This window comes from Pseudonaja textilis, chromosome 6 (genome assembly GCF_049901715.1).
Source record: "Pseudonaja textilis isolate UNSWEBS1 chromosome 6, rPseTex1.2, whole genome shotgun sequence".
Lineage (NCBI taxonomy): Eukaryota > Metazoa > Chordata > Lepidosauria > Squamata > Elapidae > Pseudonaja > Pseudonaja textilis.
The window spans coordinates 32,026,001-32,048,734 of record NC_141995.1 but is presented as its reverse complement, the minus strand read 5'-3'; the positions used below and the strand labels follow the sequence as shown (position 1 = coordinate 32,048,734).

Here is a 22,734-nt window from a genome sequence, read left to right as displayed (position 1 = left end):
TGATCAGCCTAAGTTCTCATTTAGTAAATTTGTGGAAGAAACTATGTCTTAATCATTAATCAAAAGGGACTTGGCTTCATACTAAATCAGAATATTTGTGTGCAGAAGGTGCTAGTTCAGTTGATGATACCCTAGAGCTGAAGGCTATTGGCTCTTACCCAGAATATTAGACAGAATATTATTTAGTTATTATTTCCTATCTTAGCTATATCACCCTCTCCTACACCATTTTAATTCAACTTTTCTTTTACTCTGATATTCTGTCCAGATTATCTAATGTTAATATTGTCTAATTGTAACAATTAACAGAAATAAACTATTTTTGTCAATGTTGTAAAATAGTCCATTCTACTATGGTTACAATTATGCCTATGGGCATTCTTTAAATTAACACCTAAATAGTTTCTTTTGCCTTTGAATGACATTAAAGTGGTCAAGACAGAAAGATAATTATATTGTTCTTAATTCTATGACACCTAGCTCTGAATATTTAGGTTTTAAGGCCATTTGAATATACAGAAATAGAAAATGAAATCCTTTTATCTCTTTTTGTGTTGTACACCTATTTTTATCTCCCTAGCTTTTCACGATTTAACATTGTGCACTGTTTATGCCCACATACATGGATGTGGAATAGAAAAAAAAGTACTATATCCAAATTTGTATATATTGAATTAGAACCCCGGTTTCCTAAATTGCTTTGTAAAATAATCATACTCACCATTTATTTTCCCTCACTTTTCTATTTGCAAAATAGAAAATGAAAGCTTAGACTTATATTACATAAATCCAAACAAAATAAAATTTTAGAAACCTGAATTATTACAATAGACTATTAAATCTAATATGAAAATTTAACAAAGAAGTTTAGGTTTATTTACAGCAGTGGTTCCCAACCTTTTTTCGCCCCGCACCCCTAAAGAAATTTCACTCAAACCTCGCATCCCCTGAAATTTAGACTTTAGGAACTACTGAACGCGTTAAATATATGGTAGGATTGAATCTTTTCAGTTATGTATGTGACAGCCACTAAATAACGATACTTAACTCTAAAATGAAAACAAGGTTAACCCATTGCATAATAAATAAAAATACCAACTTATAGCCAATATCCTATTATTTACCTGGACTTTTCTCACATCCCCTGGAATATCGTCTCGCACCCCCAGGGGGTGCGAGCACCCCAGGTTGGGAACCTCTGATTTACATCATCATATGAAGAAATAAGCCAACTATAGGCATTAAACTGGTTCATTAAGACCATCTTCTGATTTAATAGTGTCTGCAAATATAATCTTAATTTTTACTGATAGTTTGCAGTGACTTTCTCGCTATTGTTTACAATAACTTCTAATGCTACACTTTAAAATTTGTTATTTTCTACAGATTATTCAAATTACATACAGGCACGATTTAGCTTTTAACTTTTGCCCCTAAACTAGTTATTCACTCTTCCTCTAATAATTTAATTATTAATAAAAAAATTAAGAAAGCACTGCAAATAATCAAATGCAGCATAAATAACAATAATACTGATAATTAAATTCTACTACAATTTCAGGCTCTTAAATAAAACATATTTGTAAGAGTTTTGAAAAAATGAGTTTAAAATAGCAAAATCATCATGATGTTACAGTGTAATAATTTCTGATGTTCCACAATTATAACTGATCAGTGATATAGGGCTGTAATTGCTAGATATTGATAGTCAGAATCCATTCTCAACTAAAGCAATCAATCTCAATTTTGGGATAAATCACTGAGATACAATGCTTAAGGTCTTAATTTAGTAAACAAGCAAAATTCAACACTAATTATATAGGGATATGGGTCAGTCTGGTTAATTCCTAGGTAAAAGGTACATTTAAAGTAAAGTTTTAAAGTTTAAAGTTAACTTTTAATTTTTTCTATATCAACTTAATCTAGTTGATTGAATGCTATTTCTTCACATGTGTTAGAACAGGCATCAAAATGTCTCCTGGATACAAATAGTAATAAAACTGCTTTAGAATTATAGGCATTATAATGTATGTAATGTACAATTCTATACAATTCTTATTTATTTTTGTCAAATTACGTTTCATGCTAGCATTAAAATAAAAGCAGAGAACACAAAGTAGAATGGCTCATTCCTAATTCTCCAAGTTATTCTTCATGCCAAACATTGTCGGAAGAATGACATGCTGAAAAATTGGGTTAACTAAAAAGATGAAGGAAGATTGCCCTGGACACCTTTCAAGAATATGAGGAGGAGGAGTGGTTTGCTTATCCAGTCTTTTCAAAAGCCAAACTGAACTGATGATCTGAAACCAAAACATGCAATAAACTAAGATTAGACTATACCTCTTTTCCCACAAAGCTGAAGCCGAGGAGTGGCTTTGATGTTTTTGTTTTTGCAATTGCAGCTTGAAAGTACATTGTAACTTTTCTTTAATGTCTCTGCCTTATATACAACCATATCTAGAATTCTCCTGAAAATGAAATCACTTTATAACATGCAGAGAACATAAATTTACATAAGTTTCTCTGCTTCTCTTCATTCCCTTAACCAGCTCAAGTTAACAGCCAGAGGGAAAAAAGATTTGCTATTTTATTTTCCAGTGTACCTCCATAAATTAAAAATAAAAAGAATTAAAAACAAAAATAAGACAATCCAAGTATGTCAAAACATGAAATATTGTAGAAAGCAAATAGCTGTTTTCTGCTTAGAGCATTTTGCTTACAATTACTCAAGAGACCTTTTAACCCAGAAATCCACATCTGTTGACTCAGTGTTAATTCAAAAAATGTCTTCCCACACTTTGGCAATCCCAGAGCAACACACAGAATCCAGAAGTTTACAGCTGTTCCTTTACTGGCCAATTATTATATGAAGCTGAAGTTAGATGTAACTTTTTGTTAATACTGTTTGACTTACAGTTAACCTCTGTTGCATTTGCAGAGAGAAGCAAGCAAGCGAACAAACAAAAAGACAAGAAGGTAAAAGGAATGTTAACTCATATGGATTTCTGTTTATTACCACTACTAAGTTTAGGTTTCATTGGGAATGTAAAGATTTGCAAAAGAGCAACTAAGAATCAAAGGATTCAAAATCTTTCCCTGCACACTTTAAAGCAAGGGTCCCCCAACCCAGTCCACAGACAGAGCAGGCCAGAAACCAGGCCATGCAAACAAATGAAGACCCATCCGCAGTATGCAGGCAGTGTGCAAAACCATGCCTTCTCCAGTTTGTGGAAAAAACTCTCTCCACGGAACTGGTCCCTGGTGCCCAAAAGGTTGGGAGCCACTGCATTAAGTCTTCACTGACATAGCTATACCGATTCAAAACTGCAATGGTTCAATAACATTAGAATGATATTGCAACTGCAGACTATCAAAACTTAAATTATGCTGCTGTAAGGTGTTTTATTGCAATTTTCAACTAATCTAGTTGGTGTAAAACTAATAACTAAGCAGTATTTAAATGTTACTAATGTAGAGAAAATGTGAGTGGTTTGTGTGAAATCACAAGTAGACCTGTGGAAGTTACTTGCTAGTCTTCAAAAAGCTGCTATTTTCAAAAAGTACACTTTTGCATTAAGATTTTTTCCAGAACTTTGCCCAAACCCTGAAGCCAGAAGGTAACATAGTCATGTTGAGTTTACAAGCTTTAATAATATTGTGTGACTATATGTATGTATGATTGGTTTGTGCAAAGACATTGAAACTGTAAAAACAGCACACAAAAAGCCTTTGCCTTAAAAAAAATCTGAACCCAAAATATCTTATCAACTTGAGGCATATCACTGTTCCAATTATCTTATACCAAATACTATTTTGCAATAGTTGTTATAGAAGCTATAGAAGTGAACCATATTTCTCTCTCTCTCCCCCCCCCCGCCACACAGAAAGCTCCACTGAATTTATTTTGTACAATACATATTAGAAATAAATATGGTAGCAAAGAAAAAAACTGCACTTAGCATACTAATGTATTGATTACCTCTTTATGTTAACCAACCTTTTAAATTCATGCTTACTTTAAAAATTAAAGTCATCTTGGGCAATCATAATTTTATCTGTACATTTACTTACCTATAGTTTCTGTATATTTAATGTAACTTGCCTCCAAGTGCTTATATAAGATTTCAGCCAAAATATATTAGTCTTTGTCAAAGGTATGTATTGTCTTTCATGTGTAATATACTCCATCACCAAGTTAGCACCACAAATGTATACTTCATTCTGAGCTCCCTAGTTAAAATGGACTCCTCCAAGGATACAGGTTTTAGGTAAGTTATAGACAAACTCAACCTTATTAGATAGTAATTAGAACATTTCTCCTCCACATGTATATTTCAGTCTGCAATTAAAGGGATTTTAAGCAAGGGGACTCAAACTGTGCATCACAAGAAAATACATAGATAAGAACGGCCTCTTGGGGTGGCATAAGAGCAACATGGTAGAGTTTCTGTTGCAGTGTTTGCACAATATTTCCTGCAAAATCCCTAATCTATTTCAAAGCACCACCCAAGGCAATATTGGGTGCACAAAGCACCCATTTTCGTGAATCTCTTCTTCCAAAGCAATTTTGAAATATCTTCTTCCAAAGCTGAGTAACTGTTCCAGACAGTGGAGTAGTATGTTTCTTCTACATTTTGCATGAAAAAACTCCCAATGCAAAAATCTGGGAAAACTTCTTTGATTCTGGCCAAATTGACTTCAATGATGATGAGGAATGGTTTCAAGAAGCTCTAAAGCCTGAAACTGCAAGCACAAAGTTGTTGAAGAAGCATCTCCACAACTGAGAGCCCAGCTGCTTTGTGCCGAACAGGTGTGCTGCTTGAGTTCAATCTGATAGTTTGTAGGGAGGTTCCACACAATTTCATTATCTTAAGATATCAAAGCATCATAAAGTTTCACAGCCCATTTTAAGGTTTGCACAAAGCATCATAAGGTTTCACAGCCCATAAGGTTTGCACTTTATCACTGAAAAAGGAAATGAAGAAAACAGCCATATATTTTGTATACTTTGCTTATACTACTGCTTCATATACAAAATGTTTTGGAACTATTCATCACCTGAAAATGATTATAGCATAAAACAATTTGTGCATTGAATGTTTTGCACAACTACAAATCCAACTATGTGTCTTATTTATTTAATCCCTATGGGTGACATTTAGAAGCTCTTTCAAGAATTGTCCCATTACCGATCAGAAAAGCATTAAGAATAAACCTGTAGACAAAAGCAATTACGGAGATGTAATAAAAAGGAAAAATGGAATGGTAGTAATGTTTCATATACTGCTGTCATGCAGTTTGCATTATTCTGCATTATTCTGTTATAAATGAGAAAGTATTTATGAACTAATCAGAATGCTGAAATGTTATAACATAACCTTTAGAATGGAACCTATATCTTTCTAGATGTTTTTTCATATCATACGAGACTTCCTATATTGCTTGTATGCCCTAAATATGCTCTGGAAAAGATTCAAGGGCCGCTCCTTTTATTGAGGAGTGCAGGCCAATTCTATGCATTTCTTGTTCATAAAAAAAAATTCCTTTGAATTCAGTCACTTTCTCTGAAATGTAGTCTCTTCACAGAACCAAATAAATGTTGCAGGCAATCTCAGATGTAATTAACATTCTGCCTAAAAAAAATGGCGCTTTTTAAGAAAGTGACTTTGGTATCAGACTAGCTTTACAAGAAATGATGATCAAAAAACTTTGGCTAGCCATATGATTTATATGTAAAACAGTAAGGTTTCCCTCAACTGTCTTAGGCCACAGGTTAACAAGGAAAGAAAATCTGGAGGGAGAAGAAAAAGGAATAATTGCCAAAAGAGAGGCTGATATGAGCACAGAATAAGAACAAAGAGCTCAAGACTTTGTTCTTAGCCCTGTGGATTGAAAGGAACCAGTCAAATCAATAGTAACTGGCCTGGAAGGGATCATTTTTGTTTCTCTTCTCCATTCTGTTCCTAAACAGTCTTCCTAAGATTATACCTGGAAAACTCCTCAGTGGACACCCTGGAATTGGCTAAAATGATTTTCATCTTGGTGCAAATCTTCCTTTTCCTTCACTCTGAAGGTTTTAACTTTTTTTTAAAAAAAAAAACATGGTTTAAGATGGAATTGAAGGAAGCTCCTTTTCTGTAGAAGGCAAACTAAGAGATTTAGTTGGCACTTGACAGCAAAAACTGGGCCATCTTCCTGCCAGTAGAGATGAAGTTATCACATTTCGGACAGCTCTATCAGAAAATGAAAAGCTGCAGTATGAATGTAATACTTTTTCAACTTATTGATATCGTTGTGTAAATGTACACAAACTTCAATCTTATGGTTACATTCTGCTAATTTTGAAGCTACTACAGCTTGCTAATACAAGCTAAGAAACAAATCGCCACAGAAAATTGTGAGCTACTGGCTAGGTTGACATATTTAGTTAAGTCCACTGTGGACTTGTAATCTAGGCTGATAGCTGTACTCTAAAAAAGTAATAGAAAAGTTAAAATTTCACTACATTTACACTCAGTGTACAATTAAGTATTGTTAATATTAGTTATCAGTCAGTCATCTACTTAATGATTTTTAATAAGATACAAAAATATTATTTCTAGAAGTTTTGCTCACTTTTAAAGACTAGATCACTTTCAATGTATGCAGCCCACAAACAGGCTGAGACTTAAGCCTTCCAGTTCAATATTTAAAGAATATTAAGAAATCACCACCGTAATATCAAACTCCTCTATAATATGATTAGTTTGATAGCAACATATTGTGCACACCCAGAAAATTGTAGTTTAGTCAAGAAACTTCTCTTCAGAAAACCACATAATGTATGAATTGCTCTGGTATAGACATGTCTTTAAAATACATGACTTGCTATTTATAGAATTTCTTTTCAAGCTACAACCTAAATCATGCCAATGAATCTTATAATGCAACAACAATGACAAATACGTAGAATCATCTTAGGAATCTCAGTTGTCCTGTAATAATAATGTATTTTATACAACCTTTTCCTCTGATAGCAATCAGAACCAGAGAAGAGCCAGTTCGGTCTAGTGTTTAAGGCATCTGGCTAGAAACCAGGAAACTGTTGAGTTTTAGGCCTTCATTGGACATGAAAGCTGGATGAGTGATTTTGAGTCAGTCACTCTCTTTCAGTCCAACTCACTTCACACAAGTTATTGTTGAAGGGAAAATAGGAGGAAGAAAGAGCATTGGTTGGCTACCTTGATTATTTAGAAAAGTAATAAAGATAAGATAAAAATAAAATTAAATAATTGTAAAAGTTATATATGGCACATCTATATATTTTCTTTCAATTTAAGTTTACTATTCTGAATTCCACTATATTCAAGTAGCTGAGTAGACGCATAATCCTGCATTTTGAATGTGCTTAGAAATGCTGCCCAGGATTCCAGTAATTGTCCAGTTCAAAGAACATCCACTACCAGCAGCTCTAAAGCTACCTGTAAATTGGAGTTGGATAACAATATTTTCTCAGCAAGTTGAAGGGCTTTTAAGGTCTTACACACTTTCCTAAATGTCATCAGAACACCTACTGCATGTAAACCCATTTTATTATCTGTAGGAAGGTATTAAGAGTTGCTTTCAGAATATAAACACTGTGTGAAGATCCCCATCTCACACAGGTGCAAGACTTACTATGTTTGGACTAGCCTGGACAATTTGAACATCTCTGCATCAATACCAAACATTTGGAAATTCCCAAATAAGCAAAGACCCAACCTGATGCTCTTATATGAAGTAGGACTTCAACTCAGCCAGTACTGGAGGTTGGTTGGGAATTATATAACAAATGTACTTAAAAGGTCCTAAATTGGAGAATGACAACTGCTCAAATTATTATCTGGTTACATATTATGGTACTTGATAATGTGCATTGGTATTATGTGCTTTAAGGCATTAAATGAAATCACTGGGACTTTCAGATTAACATGTTCCATGAAGGACTATGAAAATTAGCAATTATGAATATTACTTTCTCAGCCCTTTTAACATGCAAACCTTTGTTATCTCCCTTGTATAAAGTTACACATTGCCTTAAGATCTTAAAATATATCTCTAGGAAGCATTCCTATTTACATGTTAAAGCACACAAATTTCACATTTCTAACATGCCTGTGTAAAACAGAAATTACTCTCATTTTTGTTGTGCCACAACTGAAAATTCAAACTCCATTTCTAGTTTGTGATTTTATTAAAGAGAGAACTGACTGCCTTCCTTTATAGCCATTCCAAAAACAGAACTTCAAGCTGCAGCTTTGTTTACAGGTTTTTAAAGCTGTAGTAACCTGCAATCAAGACTTTAGCATGGAGCAGAATAAAATCAATCTTAAGTTTTGGAGAAACAAGCAGTTTCTGAAATACAGTACGAGATCAACACAGATATTCTCCTGACTTTGTCCATCATCAATGTTGCTAGCCATAATAACTATTGGTGCTTTTAATATTTGTAAGTGTCATGCATTTTTATTATGAAGATGAGAATCTCTTCTTGATTATCTCTTCTGATTGCAAAAGTTAGAAAATTGGCATTGATTGAGAAATCAAATGCAGATGCCATTTCTTTTCCAGTGTTACTACTCAACTGGGGATGAATAACCTAGTGTATGGCTTGACTAGCAACTTTCAATATCCCTCATCCCTCACCATACTTCTACTGAGATTTCAGGTGGAAAACCAGTTTCCTACATATTCTTGATCCAAATATTACCTAAACAGGATTATATTAGAGAAACAAATAGCTATTATTCAGTACTTCCTTAGCATTATTGTGATAAGTGCTGTAGAATCATAAAAGTAGCACAGCCTTTCCAAGAGGATTTTTATCAAGTTGATGTCACAATGGCTCCAAAAAGAAGTAAATAATAAAAGTAAATAATTTAGCCTATAAATAATAAAATACTGCTTTTAGGAACAGAAGGTGTTAGGAGTAACTGAACAGACAGAAATGTACAATCATTAAGGCAATCTATCAAACAGAAATTTTGTAGAGCATTTCACAAATACACCTATGATGCTCATCACCACTGGGGGTTGTTCTTTCACCTGAGACTTACCAGTTCCATATACAAACGTTTGGAAGATTGCTGCACAAGCATTCCATATAGATCAGTGTTTGTCAACCTTGGAAGCTTGAAGATGCATGGAATTCTGGGAGTTGATATCCACCCATCTTTAAGCTACCAAGGTTGAGAAACATTTATGTAGATAAAAGATTACATATAAGAAATTTTAACAGCCCACACCAGGAAAGGCCTGTCAACCAAAATCAATTGGAAAGCAAAAAGAACTCCCATCAAATTCTGGATGAATGGAACTAACTAAAAGTAGGGAAAATACTATTTATTCCTTATCAACAATGAAAGTATTATGGTTCTTCTATTTATTATTCTTTTACCTTCCAATTTGGAGGGGGAAATTCTCTTCATTGGGAAGTGCAAAATGATTTGTCACATACAGTACTGTGAAAGCACTATATAAGGATGCAGGCCTCTGTCACTAATATTTTCATTATCGCAGAAAATAAGGTCCATGGCACCTCCCAAGGGCTTTGGATTATAGATTCCCAATTCCTCACCAGTGAATAAACAGAGGAGTACTAATGAGATGCATAACATAAAAGATCTGGAGTCAGCTCTGATCTAGAACATTAAAGAATTATAAACTATCAATGGAGATTTTCTTCCCCTGGTTACATCTAAAATTTCACAAAAGATAAAATTCTTTATAGTCCTTCTCTAACTTGGCAAATTATAGTAAGCTTTTAATATCCACCATTGGTCCACATCCAGTGCATATCAAGATAAAAGTTTAACAATAAGACTTACACAGTTAGACCATCAAGTAATTCAACATGCTTCATGGTCAATAATGATTCTGCATTCATTCACACTGTCATAAAGTATTTCCGCAGGCCTTCAGATTAAGAATGTGATCACTGAAGTTACTTATATATTTATGAAGCCTAATATATTACAATTATTAATTATGCATTTCATTTAAATGCAAGTTCTTTACAGGTATACCATTGTCAAGGATTCAGCAAATCCAACTGCAATCAAATAGCCCCAAAACTACTTCATAAACTATGGTTATTTTGCAAACAATATAACAGACTAAGTCTTCAAATATTGGAGCTTCAGAGCATCTTTTATTGAATGACATGTGCTCAAGATACTACTTATTTTTTTTCCTATGTATTTTTCCATTTCCATGAAGGAAGAAGTTCAGGTTTTTAAGAAGAAGCACCTTTATTCAGGAATAAAATGCTCCCATCAGCTTTTCATTTTTTCACACTATAGCTGAAAAAAGATGTATCATATTTTTGGCAGCAATATCAACACTTTGTAACACTTTCCCATCTTGAATAAACATCAAATTATACTTGAACATAAACTATAATTGAAAATGAACTATCAACAAGATAGCACTAGAGCGCATGCTTTGATCAACATGACCTCACTCAGATTTTTTTTTTCCTCTAACTGTAGTTTCCAGAAAGCCACTGCGAAAACTTTGAACAGATATTTATCTTTAAAAGCAAGGGCTTCTATCAATATAACCATGGAGACATTCTAATCTTTAACTACCTTTCATGTTTCTTCTTCCCTCCCAACTCCCAATCCCAGAGTTATCAGAAAATGCCAATGTAGAATATGATTCACACCAATTTCTCAGGATACCATTCCAATGTTTATCTTTCCATGTGAACCTTTTTCCACAGGCCTTATTTGAGCAACTCCTGTAAGCAGAAAATACCACCCACATGAACAGGATTTTCTGTTTTTATGAAAGCACCTTATTTGCTCAAGCAGTATGAAAGATACTCAAGTGTCATTTATTACCTTTTAAAAGCTTCAGCAGGGTTTCTCTCACATTCCCCAGGTTGCAGGAGACTTTGAACAGCTGGATCTCTCACTTTGTCTTCATAACCCTGAATCAGTCCACTCTGACAGATCTGGTCAGCTAAGCCTCTAATAAACCTCCCCACACAGAGAGTATCAGAGTCCTGTGCCCTACAAAAATGGAAGGCTAGTGCTTGGTGGTGTAAACCTCTTTGTAAGTTTGCAGGTGAGCTTGGCCATAGTAATTCAGTACAAACTGCTGTCTTGCCACTACCAGGACCTCCTACTAATAATACACCCCAGGATGTTCCCTTGCCAGGGACAACACAGGCATTAGACCCAGAATTCAGCACAATGGATGGTTTGTTGGCAGAGCTATTGCTGAAGCTTGTCTTTTCCTGGAGGCAGTGCTGTAGTTTGTGAAAAACCCATTCTCTGCAATAAAACTGTTTCCCCTGAAGCAAGCTGGTCTGAGCCATTTTACAGACTACCTTCTGAGACAGGTCCAAATCAAGAGCACATCTTAGGTTTCACTGAAGACAATAGATTCTTAAATCCAAGCCAAAGTGCCTGTTGCATGGAATTATACCACAGGACAGACTGCAGTCCACAAATCTGTTCATGCCTTCACATAATAATCACTGGCATCTTTGGGCAAGAAGCATCTTTCAATCCAAATATCTATGATACTGTTTTGCTGGAAATCCTCTTTAGAGGTATACCTATGTTTGTAGCAAAGCTCAATGAACACGTCGTTTAAAAGGTTGCACAATGCCATGACTACAGTTGCTCCTTACAATGCTGCATACTATTATATGAGATTAATGCATCTAAAGTAGAGATAACATGCATGAAGAATTCCATTTCTTCTCTAAATTCCAGTCATTTCCAAATATACATGGCTTTTAGGTTCCCCAGAGTAGCGACTTCTAAAAACAGACCATTTTTTTCCACCAGCAAACGCAGCATATATTGCAAACAAATGTATACGCCTCATTTAATATATTCATTTCCAAAGTCCATACAAGCTCAGAAGTCCAAATCCGTCCTTCAAATCATGGTGCTTCATGAACGCAGTAAAGTAGAAATAGAAGAACTTTTCTTCCCACTGCTTTCTTTGTCATCCTGTGTTTCAGTAAACCTCTGCTCGTTTCCAACTGCAACCATCAAACCACAGGATTTCTGTCCTGGCCTGAGAATAAAAGTACCAAACATTTGTTAGCTTATACATAAACAGTGAACTTCGTTTTGCATAATAGAGCCACTCATCTGTATAATGTACGAACAGGAGGAGCCCCCAAACCCATTCCCTGCATTCAGACTAGACACTGGAATGAATGATAGATAATATATCATCCTGTAGACGGCCAATATATTTTATAAATTAAGAAATAAACAGGCAGTGTTTCTGTCTCTCTCTCCCAAACAAAGAAGCATTAAAGCTTTGCAGATACCACCTAGAATTACATTCCTGTCTTCTATTCCCAATGCCAGTGACCTTGAAACCATTAAAAGCCCCCATCTTATTCGGAAAACAGACCTCCAGCTTCGACTCGCCATCCGAACCCTCACCGTACCCGCTTCGCCCCTTTTATACCTCGGGACTTCCCTTACAGTTTTTCTTAGCCGCCTTTGTTCCTAGCCTGGAAGCCTTAGGAAACACCGACGCTTCCCAAAGCCACGTTTGAACTTACCGTCCGGCTCCCCCTCCCGCTCCCTTCGCATTGTCGCTCTGCAGCGTGCCGTTTCTGTCATCTCTTCGGCTGCTTCCCTACAGCAAACGCTTTTTTTTTTCTTTTTCTTTTCCCCCGTTTCGTCCCGCAGGCTTTTGTCTCCCACCCGACCAGGCTTCGCCTTTCAGCTGATCCAACTGGCAGGATGCAACAAGCCCCTTTTCATCCCGCTCCCCTCCCCGCTTCTATCGAGAGACCCTTCAGCGCGTTTTGGCCAACGGATAAGAACAAGGCGCAAGGGCGGAGGAGACGGCGGCGGCGGCGGCGGCGGCCAAGGGAAAAAGTGGACTCAGTCGGGCGACCGAAAGCGCGGCCCGCCTGCTTGTCGGATCCACCGCTCGACACAGGCACACGCCCTGTCCCCATCCCCCCCCCCACCTCGCCTGCCGCCTCCTCCTCCTCCCCCGCAGTGCCAGCACAACGGAGACCCTACCGGGGGGAGCATGCACACAGGGCTCGGCAGCAGAGAGCGAGCCGGACGGGCGGACCGCTCTGTTCCGCCTCGCTCCGATCGATACCCTTGGCTCTCGGCTGAGGCAAGGGAGGGAGGTGGAAGGGGCAGCCCCGAGCCCGGCTTCCTCGTTGTCCTCCTCTATTCCCCTCCCCAACTTGGATCACACGCTCTCCCTTCTTTCTAGCTGGCGAGATTCCAATCGCAAACACGCCCCGCCACTGACTCGATGTCTCCCTTCCGGGTCCCCATGCTTGATTCTCGCCCCCCCTCCGTTTTAACACCGGGGCTAAACCGAGAGGAAGCTACGCCCACGTCGTTCAGATTCGCTCGCCGCTGAAGACGCCTCAGAGAGCGAGCGAAGGGACCGAGGCTGAGGGGACAAGCGGGAGCCTCGCGCAAGACAAAGCTCAGGCGCAACGCAGGCTCCGCGCAGAAGCCAAGCCAGCCAAAGGCGCGGACGGCGGTGCCTTCGGCGCTCTGCAAGGTTCTCTGGCGTCCGGGCAGGAAGATGACAGGAAGGGCGCCGGAGAGTTTTCCAAAATCCCAAGTAGCAAAAAAAAAAAAAAAAGCGCCCCACTTCGGGGCGAGACAACCCAAGAAGGGAAATCTCCGGCGTCACTTCAATCTTGTTCCTTCCCGACGCTGCCTTTGCAGAGCCTGCTTTCGTAGCTCGGGCTCGAAACGGGGTCTTTGCAGAACCCGAAGGCGCAGCGCTATCTTCAGCCCTTATCCGGGATCCCAACCGCAAGAGCGGAACAGGCCGGCTGGCTGGCTGGCGGGCTGGCCGGCTGAATGCGGCCCCTTCCCTCCACACCCAGCCTGGCCGAGGGAGATTGGCAAAGAAGCTTTTATCCTGGCAGCGGCGCCCGCTGTTCCATTACCTCCCCCGCTTCCTCTTCTTTGGACAAGGCGGCACTAGCGGCGGCAGCTGCTGGCTCTTCCCCTCCCGCGCTCAAGCCGCTCCCCCAAGGCGGACGAAGGCTTAGACAGGCGTGGCCGCCGCTCTTCCTTCGCCGCAAGCCTACCGGTGGCCCGCAGCGCTGGCCTGCCCGAGCCCAACGGTTCCGACTCCAAAACCCCTCCGCCCCTTTTCTCTTCTGTCCCTCTTTTAACCTGCCTCGTTGGTCCGCCTCCTGCTCGGCTCCGAAGCCACGCCTTCCGCCCTTGACCACTCCTCTTTCGTTCCGGGTGGAAGCTGTTTTGTGTCTGTCCTGGGGCGGGGAAGGGGCGTGGCTAGGCCTCGGAGATGCTGCTTCAGATCACCTGGGGAGGGAGGGAGGCTCGTGGCCAGGTCAGAAAGCTACCAGCTGAGTAACCCGTCTGGCTGGCATGTTGCCTTGCTCGTTTGTGTTCTCTAAGCATCGGCCCCTCTTTCATTCTCTGTGCCATTTTTTTTACTTGTTTGTGCATTTACAGCAGGACTTTTGTTTTACTACCCGACTTGCTCTGAAGTAAAAATCAACAAAACAATCGGCATTGTAACATAGAAATGGTTCCTTATACTGGAACATTAAAAAAAAATAAATCCCACAAGTGAGGGAGGGGAGAGTGGGAGGGAAAATGGGGAAGAATAAGATTGAGGCTTACTTAATTAATTTTTCTAGAAGTTCTTTTTCACATAGCAATAAAGTTGCATTCCTAATACCAAAATGATGGAAATGCATGAGCTACTGGTTAAGAGACTAGACTAAAAGCCAAGAAACTGACTTTTGGTCTCACTTTAGGCATGAAAGTCAGCTGGGTCACTTTGGGTCAGTTACTTTCAGACAGCCCAATCCACCTTACAAGGTTGTTGTGGGGAAAATAGAAGGAGAAAGAGGTATTGTATGCATTCACTTCTTTGAGGTATTATAAACATAACAGAGATAAATAAATACATAAATTTGCAACCAGAAGTTTTGTTGTTAAGTGAGCCATGCCTGATTTTATGACTTTTCTGATACGGTTAACCGAATCACAGTAGTTGTTAAAAATACATTTATTTTGGACTTCTTGGGATGGAAGGAGATTTGTAAATATTTTACAACTTCCTTGCATTTTTTTATATTTCACAAAAAGCAGCTGCAGACTATGGGAATAGGTCAAAGTTTACAAAAGACATTTTACTAAATTAAAAAAAAAGTGAACTACACAAACCTTTTTGCTGCGGGAGATACCAGCAACTCTATGTTGATATTGTTAAACTAAATTCAAAGTTGTTGTTTGTCAAAGAATTAAGTTTTCTTTGGATCTACGTGTATATCCTTCCCATAACGAATCTATAATTCCTAAATTAGAAACAAAGCAAATACCAAAACCTATGTGTATTTATAAGTGCCATAGTTCCTTCCTTTGTATCATTTGTGTGATTATGTGTTAGTAGTATTGAATATACCATATGTATGATTTGATTTGCTCTGTTATCTTCAATGAAACTTTGAATAACAGAGTTAAGGTATAAAATGAAAAATTGCCTTTTTTTGATCATTACAACCAGATTGGATTTAAAAAGCACATTGGAAGTAATCTAGTCTCAGCCTTCATTCCATTTAAAGTGTTGAAAGCACGTGGAGTAGGGAATTTCCCCAGTTTTTTATATGGTAAGTGAATGAATCATTATATTTTATTAGGTAATAAAATACTAATTATATTTGAGGTGAAAAGTATTTGGGGAGAATGCCAAAGTCAATATGGCTGGCCTTAACAATGAAGCAGTAGCTTCAGGTTGAAAATTTTATAGCACTGTCTGAGAATATATGAAATTTAAACCGTGAGCTATCACCAAAGCAGTGGTGGGATTCAAATTTTTTTACTACCGGTTTTGTTGGCATGGTTTATTTGGTGGGCGTGGCTTAGTGGTCATGTGATTGGGTGGGCATGGCTTGGTGGTCATGTGACTAGTTGTTGCAGGAAATTACGAGACTCAGACCTTGGAATCCAAAAATAAGTTGGTTTTAGCTGCGCAAACAGGTTCAGAGTATTTTAGTGAGAGTCACTTCTGAACAATTTTCTTATTGAACAGCACATACCTATATACTTGTTCAGAAGGGGCAAAACACAGAAATATAACTTGTCGGTTATTCATTGTTTACTTGAAACACAGCTTTCCCGCTCTCTTATTGCTAGGCTAGGATGGCTGGATGTCACAAACCCATCTTGCTAAACTCCCTAGCTTGTGGTTTTGTTATAAGCGAGACAAGGTATCTTGGCAAATATGACTTTGTGACCGATAGATGCTTCTTGTGGTTTGGCTTTTCACACTTCCTTGTTCTTTCTCTTGCTAATACCACATATTTCACTATCTATAAAACTTGTATCATTATTTCTCTAAAATTAATATATTTTTATGTCCTACTTTAGGGTGGGCGTGGCCAACTTGACGTCACTCACGTCAAGGGGTGCCTTGTCTGGCCTCAAAGATATACAATTTACTTGTCTATTTATTTACTATTACTGAACATCCAAAATACACTATTTAATCCTATGTATATATGTCATATGTGTACATACATATTACATAGTATAGTGTGTGTAAAGGCACACAAAAGATACATTATCTACTATATATACTCTATTGTATGTACACACACACACACACACACACACACACACAAACACACAGACAGCTCTTCTAAAACTATACACATTCAGCCTCACTGCGATTGGAAAAAAACACCCATAGTCCACTTTCTGCCACACATTTAATTATAACTTCTGTACATTAGAACATTGCACATGCCTTCAGATTTACTTCCCTAGCCTGCACATGACCGTTAGACCCGGGAGATATCATGAATTGACTAAAATGTGGTGAAACTCACTTAACAGCGCTCTTGCTTAGCAATCAAAATTTTGGGCTTAATTGTGGTCATAAGTGAAGAACTATCTCTGCCTTTCTCTGCATGGCAGCCTTGTTCCTAGTAAACTCCTCTGCCAATTTTCCTCTCTGTTAAAGGCACCCAAATAATCCAGATTCCAGATGATATAAGGTCTCCTGCTGGAGCAGGGGGTTGGATTAGATGGCTTCCAAGGTTCCTTCTAACGCTGCTATTCTATGGTTCTGTAAGGATCTCCAGCTGGAGCAGGGGGTTGGGCTAGAACAGGGGTCTTCAAACTTGACAGCTTTAAGACTTTTTTCCTCCAGTCATGTTAGCTCAGGAATTCTGGAAATTGAAGTCCACAAGTCTTAAAGCTGTCAAGTTTGAAGACTTTGGATTAGAAGATGAACTCTGAGATCCCTTCCAGTCCTAGATTGCTGTGCTATTTCAAAGAGTCTTCTGAAGCCAGGCTTTGTGTCCTTCCTTCCTCTCCTTTTTTTCTCTCTCCCTCCCTCCCTCCTTCCATATATCTATCCATCCACTCATTCATATATCTCATTTACTTTCTCCTCCCTCACTTCCTCCCTCTTTCTTTCTTTCTCTCCCTTCCTTCCATCCCGTCTTTCTTTGTCTATCCCCTTTCTTCCTTTCTCTCTCTTTTTCTTTCTTTCCCTTTTCTTTCTTTTCTCTTCTCTCTCTCTCTCTCTTCTCTCCCTCTCTCTTTCCCTGTCTCTCCCTGTTTCCTTCTATCTCTCCCTCTCTTTATCTTTCTATCCCTTCCCTTCCTCCTTCACTTTCTCCTTCTAAAGTTAGGAGAGGAGACCCACCTGAAACACATACACACACACTTCCAATTGCCCACCTGAAACAAACACACACACACTTCCAAGCACCCAGCAGCGTCACTCGTTATGAGGGTTTTTCCCAGCCAGTCTCTGGTCTCGCATTGCCCGAAAAAGCTGGCAGGCAAGGCTTCATGTTGCAACAAAGGGGCTTCCTCCCTTTCCACTTTTGGGGCTGGGAAATTCAAGTGAGGCATGTGCCTTCAGCCTTGCCCCCCCCCCCTCCCCCTTCTGGCAGTTTTGGGCTAGATAGCTTCGGTTTGGCTTTCCCGACTGCCTGAAACCTTACCTTCCTTCCTCCCGCACCAAAAGGAAAATGGGTCAGCCCATAGGCTTCTTGTAGCCACTTTGCTTCACTTTTCCAGTGCACTGCCGCAGCCGCATTCTAGGCGCTGGCCATGCAGGTCCACCCCATTGAGCCCGCTGCACAGGAAGGACTTGCCCAAGCAAGTCCGAGCAGAGTGGTGCAGCACTCTGAAAGAGGTGGCCGGAGACCAAAAAAGAGTCGCCTCCAGCTGTCCCTTTTTCAGCGCAACCAGCTGGCTGCTGCTTCCCTCCTTCTCTGCCTGTTTATTGTGTATGGCTGGGGAGGAGGAGAACAGTCAGCGGTTGGAGTAGGCTTTTTGCACTGTGAAAGAGGCAGCTGGAGGCGACTCTTTTTCGGTCTCCAGCCACCTCTTTTGCAGTGCAAGAACCCTCCCCCAGCTGGCTGACCGCTCTCCTCCTCCTAGGCTATACAGAACAAACAGGCAGAGAAGGAAGGGAGCAGCTGTCCAGTTGGGGGAGGCTTCTTGCGCTGAAAAAGGGGTGGCTGGGCATGTGGCCACCTGCTGGTTTGCCAGGCTGGGCCAGGCTGGAAGAGGCGTGTCCGCTGGGAGAAGGAAGAAAGTGTGCTCTGGGAGGATGGGGCAGTGCACATGTGCAATAGCCGTGAAACATCCACCTGAGCTGCACCACAGCCACCATGTGGTAGGGAAAGCTAGGAGAGCGACTGAGCGACCGGGTTGGGGGCGTGGCCAGCCAGGGGTTGCCACCAGTTTGGTGACCCATGCCAAAGGACCACAACCAGTTCGCCTGAGCCGGTGCCAACCGGTTGAATACCACCTCTGCACCAAAGTCATTACTTGCTTCACAAGTCCAAATGCTTTAGCTTATACAGATAGTGCTCAACCTACAACAGTTCATTTAGTGACTGTTTAAAGTTACAACAGCACTGGAAAAAGTGAGTTATGACCATTTTTCAGACTTATGACCATTGCAGCATCTCCATGGCCATGTGATTTATATTCGGATGCTTTACAACTGGTTCTTATTTATCATGGTTGCAGTGTCCCAGAATCATATGTTGACCTTTTGTGACCTTCTGACAAGCAAAGTCAATTGGAAAGCCAGTTTCAGTTAACAATGGTGTCACTAATATAACAATTGCAATGATTTACTTGCCACAAATGTGGCAAGAAAATTTGTAAATGGGGCAAAACTCACTTAACAGATTTCTCACTTAGCAACTTAAATGTTGGCCTCAATTGTGGTCGTAAGTCAAGGACTACCTGTATTGGCAAGTAAATATTACTCAGGAAATAGCAGACCCCTTAGTGGATGGTATAATCAAGTTATACTTAAAAGAGAACAGTCAGACTTATTATGTATTCTTTACACAGCAACTGCTTTGTCGGTTACCATGCTATTTTCAAATTTGCCCTTTGGGAAGTGAGTAAATTCTTACTCAGCCATAGCAGGTACTTCTGGGAATCAAAGCTTGCCTTTTCATTCAGTTTATAATTCTAGAGATGTTAAAGTGTTCTGATAAAAAGTAGTTCTAAAATTTGGTTTATGAAAAAATATATTTGATCTTATCTTGTTTTCCCTTCCAGCCTGGAAATTTATAAATTGCTACACTGATTGCAGTCATGAATGTACTAGTAGAGAAAAGAAGGTAAGTCCAGAACTAGCTTCAAATTTATATGTTATGTTAAAAATTCAGAATAACATCCAATTTTTTTTTCAAGATGAGGAAGCAATGTAAAATAGTTTTTAGAGATTATTTTTAGAAATTACCTCAGTTACCTTAAGGCTTGCAATAAAAAAAAAAAATCACCTAATGGTGGGATTCCACGTCAACGATAAAACTTGAAAAGCGAGAAAGACACTTCAGTGAACAACTATTTTGAAAAGAATTTTAATCATACTATGGTATCTTCTGATATTACATCATGCTGGAATCTCTTCACTGCTAAGCTCTTGTGCCTGTTGATACTTTGTAACTTTCAGTTGAGTAAAATGCATCATAGGGCAAAACTTTGTCAACAAGTAAGGCTTAGAGAATGGCATAATTCTCATTAATTATACTGCTAATAAATATTATTACAATCCCAAAAATCTTTATTGTTGAATAGGCTGAATTAATGATTGTAGGTCATTCCAGGAAAACATGCATATAGTTTTCCAATAAAATTGACATTGTAATCCTAAACACATTTAAGTTTGATTATTTTTTCTAAAATATGTAATATCTTAAATATTAATAAAGGTATTATTACAGTTTGAATTTTTTTGGACTAAAAGGGATGCATGAAAGCTTATGCCAAGATACGTGTTTTAGTTCTTAAGATGTAATAAGGTTCTTATTTGCTTTTACTTCATCAGATTAATATAGTTATCAAATTTGTTACTTAAAATAATAATTGTGTTATTTCAAATAATAATGACAATAATATTGTTGATTTTTTATTGTTAATAATAATAATATTAAATAAGCAATGCTGACTATTAATAAGCATCATTATCAATAATGCTTAATCTATGCATCCAGGTAATAAGAAAGGCAAAAAAAAAAAAAACCTGGGGACAACAGAAAAGAAGAGAAAGAACCTTGGAAGTTAACCAAATACAAAGTTCAACAAATGGATGTAAAATGACTGTGACAAAAGAAAGCAAAATTAGTAGCAATACAATTTTGTGCAATCCCAAAACATCTGGATCACTATTTGAACACCACCAGCATTGACAAAATCACTACTAGTCAATTGCAAAAGGCAGCTTTATTCGGAACATCTTGTGATATTACATTTAACATCATGCAACAATATTGTGCTATCCCCGGTCATTACAAAGGACTTGATGGGTTGAATAAAATGCCAAATCCAATCTAAACATCTGGATGACTATGTGACAAACCATGATATTATGTCTTTTTTTCCCAAGCATCCGAATATAAATCACAGGACCCTGGGGATCCTACAACAGTCATAATTCTGAAAAAATTATCATGTTACTTTTTTGAGTGTCATTGTAAACATGAACAGTTCTCTAAAGGAACTGTTGTAAGTCAAAGGTTAACTTTATTATGGATCTATTTTAAATTAATGCAGTAGCATCATGAATTCTTGTACTCTCAATTTTCAGCAATGTTGCCTCAGATTTAAACAAATTAAATAATAAATAAAGGCACCTGAGATACTAACATAATTCTTTAAATGCTGAGCTTACAGAAACAAATATCGGCATATACATCAAATGAACACTCACTTAAGTCAGTATGAGTCCATATCTTTATATAATTATATTTTAATAACAGATATTTAAATTGTGCTCTGAAGTTTAATGTTTCAATTCACAAATATAATGTATTTTTTTCCTATTATAGTCTGCACAGGTAAAAATAAATTGTTTAAAGTCAAGTTTCTCAGCCTTATTTTATATTTAATACAGTGAACAGAATCCCTTTTGTCAGAATCCCTTGTTTGCAAAGAAGAAGGGTTTCATGGCTGAACCTCCTGCTTTGAAGAAGATGATAAAAAGAGCAAAAGGTCCACATGCGTTCTTTCTTGCTTCCTTTTTCCTTTCCCTATCAGTCTGTGAATTTGGCCAATTGTTAATCATATTTTATCCTCTCAGCTGATCACGGGAGCCTTATCTCACTTGTCTTCTTCTTTGCTTCAACAAATTTTAACTCTGGTTGTAATGTTGATGTCCTAATATATATTTTATTCCATTTGTGTCATTCAAAACTAGTGTATGTTGAATGAGAAATATAAAATGTGTGTTTAAAAATCCACCAAAAAACGAATGTATTTCTTGATACATTCCTTGTAGCCTTGTTGTGTTTGTGGATATATCTATGCAATGTCCTTTGAGAACACTATGGAAATCCCATTTTTATTCCAACATCTAGCCTATAGTCTTAGTATTCTTTAGAAGTCTTACATCTAAATGCACTGCTTAATATTAGCTACTACGTCCAACTTTCAGCTCTCAAGCCCAGGCAAGATCAGACAGGCACTATATTATCTGCTGAAACAAGGAGACATGTAAAAGGCAGTGATGCTTTACCACCTACTGTATAGTGCAGCAATTGCAAACTCTAATTGCTGGATTCAATAAATAACAGTGCAGTTTGTTGCTTTTCAAGATTTATTAATTTTGTGTGTGCATAGGGATATTGGCCATAGATGAGTCTTGAAAGAATGGCCTTTAAAAATATTGCTATCCTGTTGCAATGTTGCAAGTCTCCCTCTTCCCAAAATAGCTTAGCATACAGTGGAATACTTGGGTCTCTAGCAATTCTTCTTTCATAAATTAATCCTTTTCTGCCTCTGATCCTATTAGATAAAGACACTTGCTTTCTTTTTTATTCTTAATGATCTTTCTCTTTCAGGAGCATCACAGTCTTTCATAATATTCAAAGAAAATCCAGCTGTTTCAGATACATTTTGAAGCAGGTGGCTCCATCCTTCTGCCAAGCATTAATTCTTCAGGACTCTAATTCCTGCCAGTTAGAGTTATAATGCCATAGGGTTAAGGATATTTCTACATAGGACTTTGGCACTATTTTGTCACCAACCCCATGCCCCTACGATTACAGTTATTCACAGCAACTATGAAGCATGTTGTAAAACTGCCATTTAGGAATTAGAATACTGACACCCAGGGATTTGCACCACTTCAGTATTGGCATTATATGCTTCCACGTACATGGCGTTGCTTCCTTGAGAGCCAAACTGATTTCTTCTGGCCCAGCCACAAGCTAACACAAGCAATTGC

At 38.4% G+C, this 22,734-nt stretch overlaps 1 protein-coding gene and 1 long non-coding RNA gene across 3 annotated transcripts in view; one reads left to right on the top strand and one right to left on the bottom strand.

Moving 5' to 3' along the window:
- ANKRD50 (ankyrin repeat domain 50) overlaps positions 1–14,158 on the bottom strand; it is a 43,343-nt gene extending 29,185 nt beyond the window's left edge. The window contains exons 1-2 of one of the 2 annotated variants that reach the window (XM_026698015.2): positions 13,934–14,158; positions 10,866–12,057 (exon numbers count right to left, since the gene is read on the bottom strand). In XM_026698015.2, the coding sequence (XP_026553800.2) occupies positions 10,866–11,344 (479 nt within the window). In that variant the 5' untranslated portion in view covers positions 11,345–12,057; positions 13,934–14,158. Of the gene's footprint in view, positions 1–10,865; positions 12,058–12,559; positions 12,944–13,933 lie in introns of those variants that run through there. The other variant, XM_026698016.2, reaches the window with a different exon arrangement.
- A 616-nt stretch (positions 14,159–14,774) lies between these two features.
- On the top strand, positions 14,775–22,091 carry LOC148125439 (uncharacterized). Its single transcript, XR_015744116.1, has 3 exons — positions 14,775–14,871; positions 19,566–19,627; positions 20,504–22,091. It is a non-coding gene; the product is annotated as an uncharacterized LOC148125439 (long non-coding RNA).
- Positions 22,092–22,734: the final 643 nt, after the last annotated feature.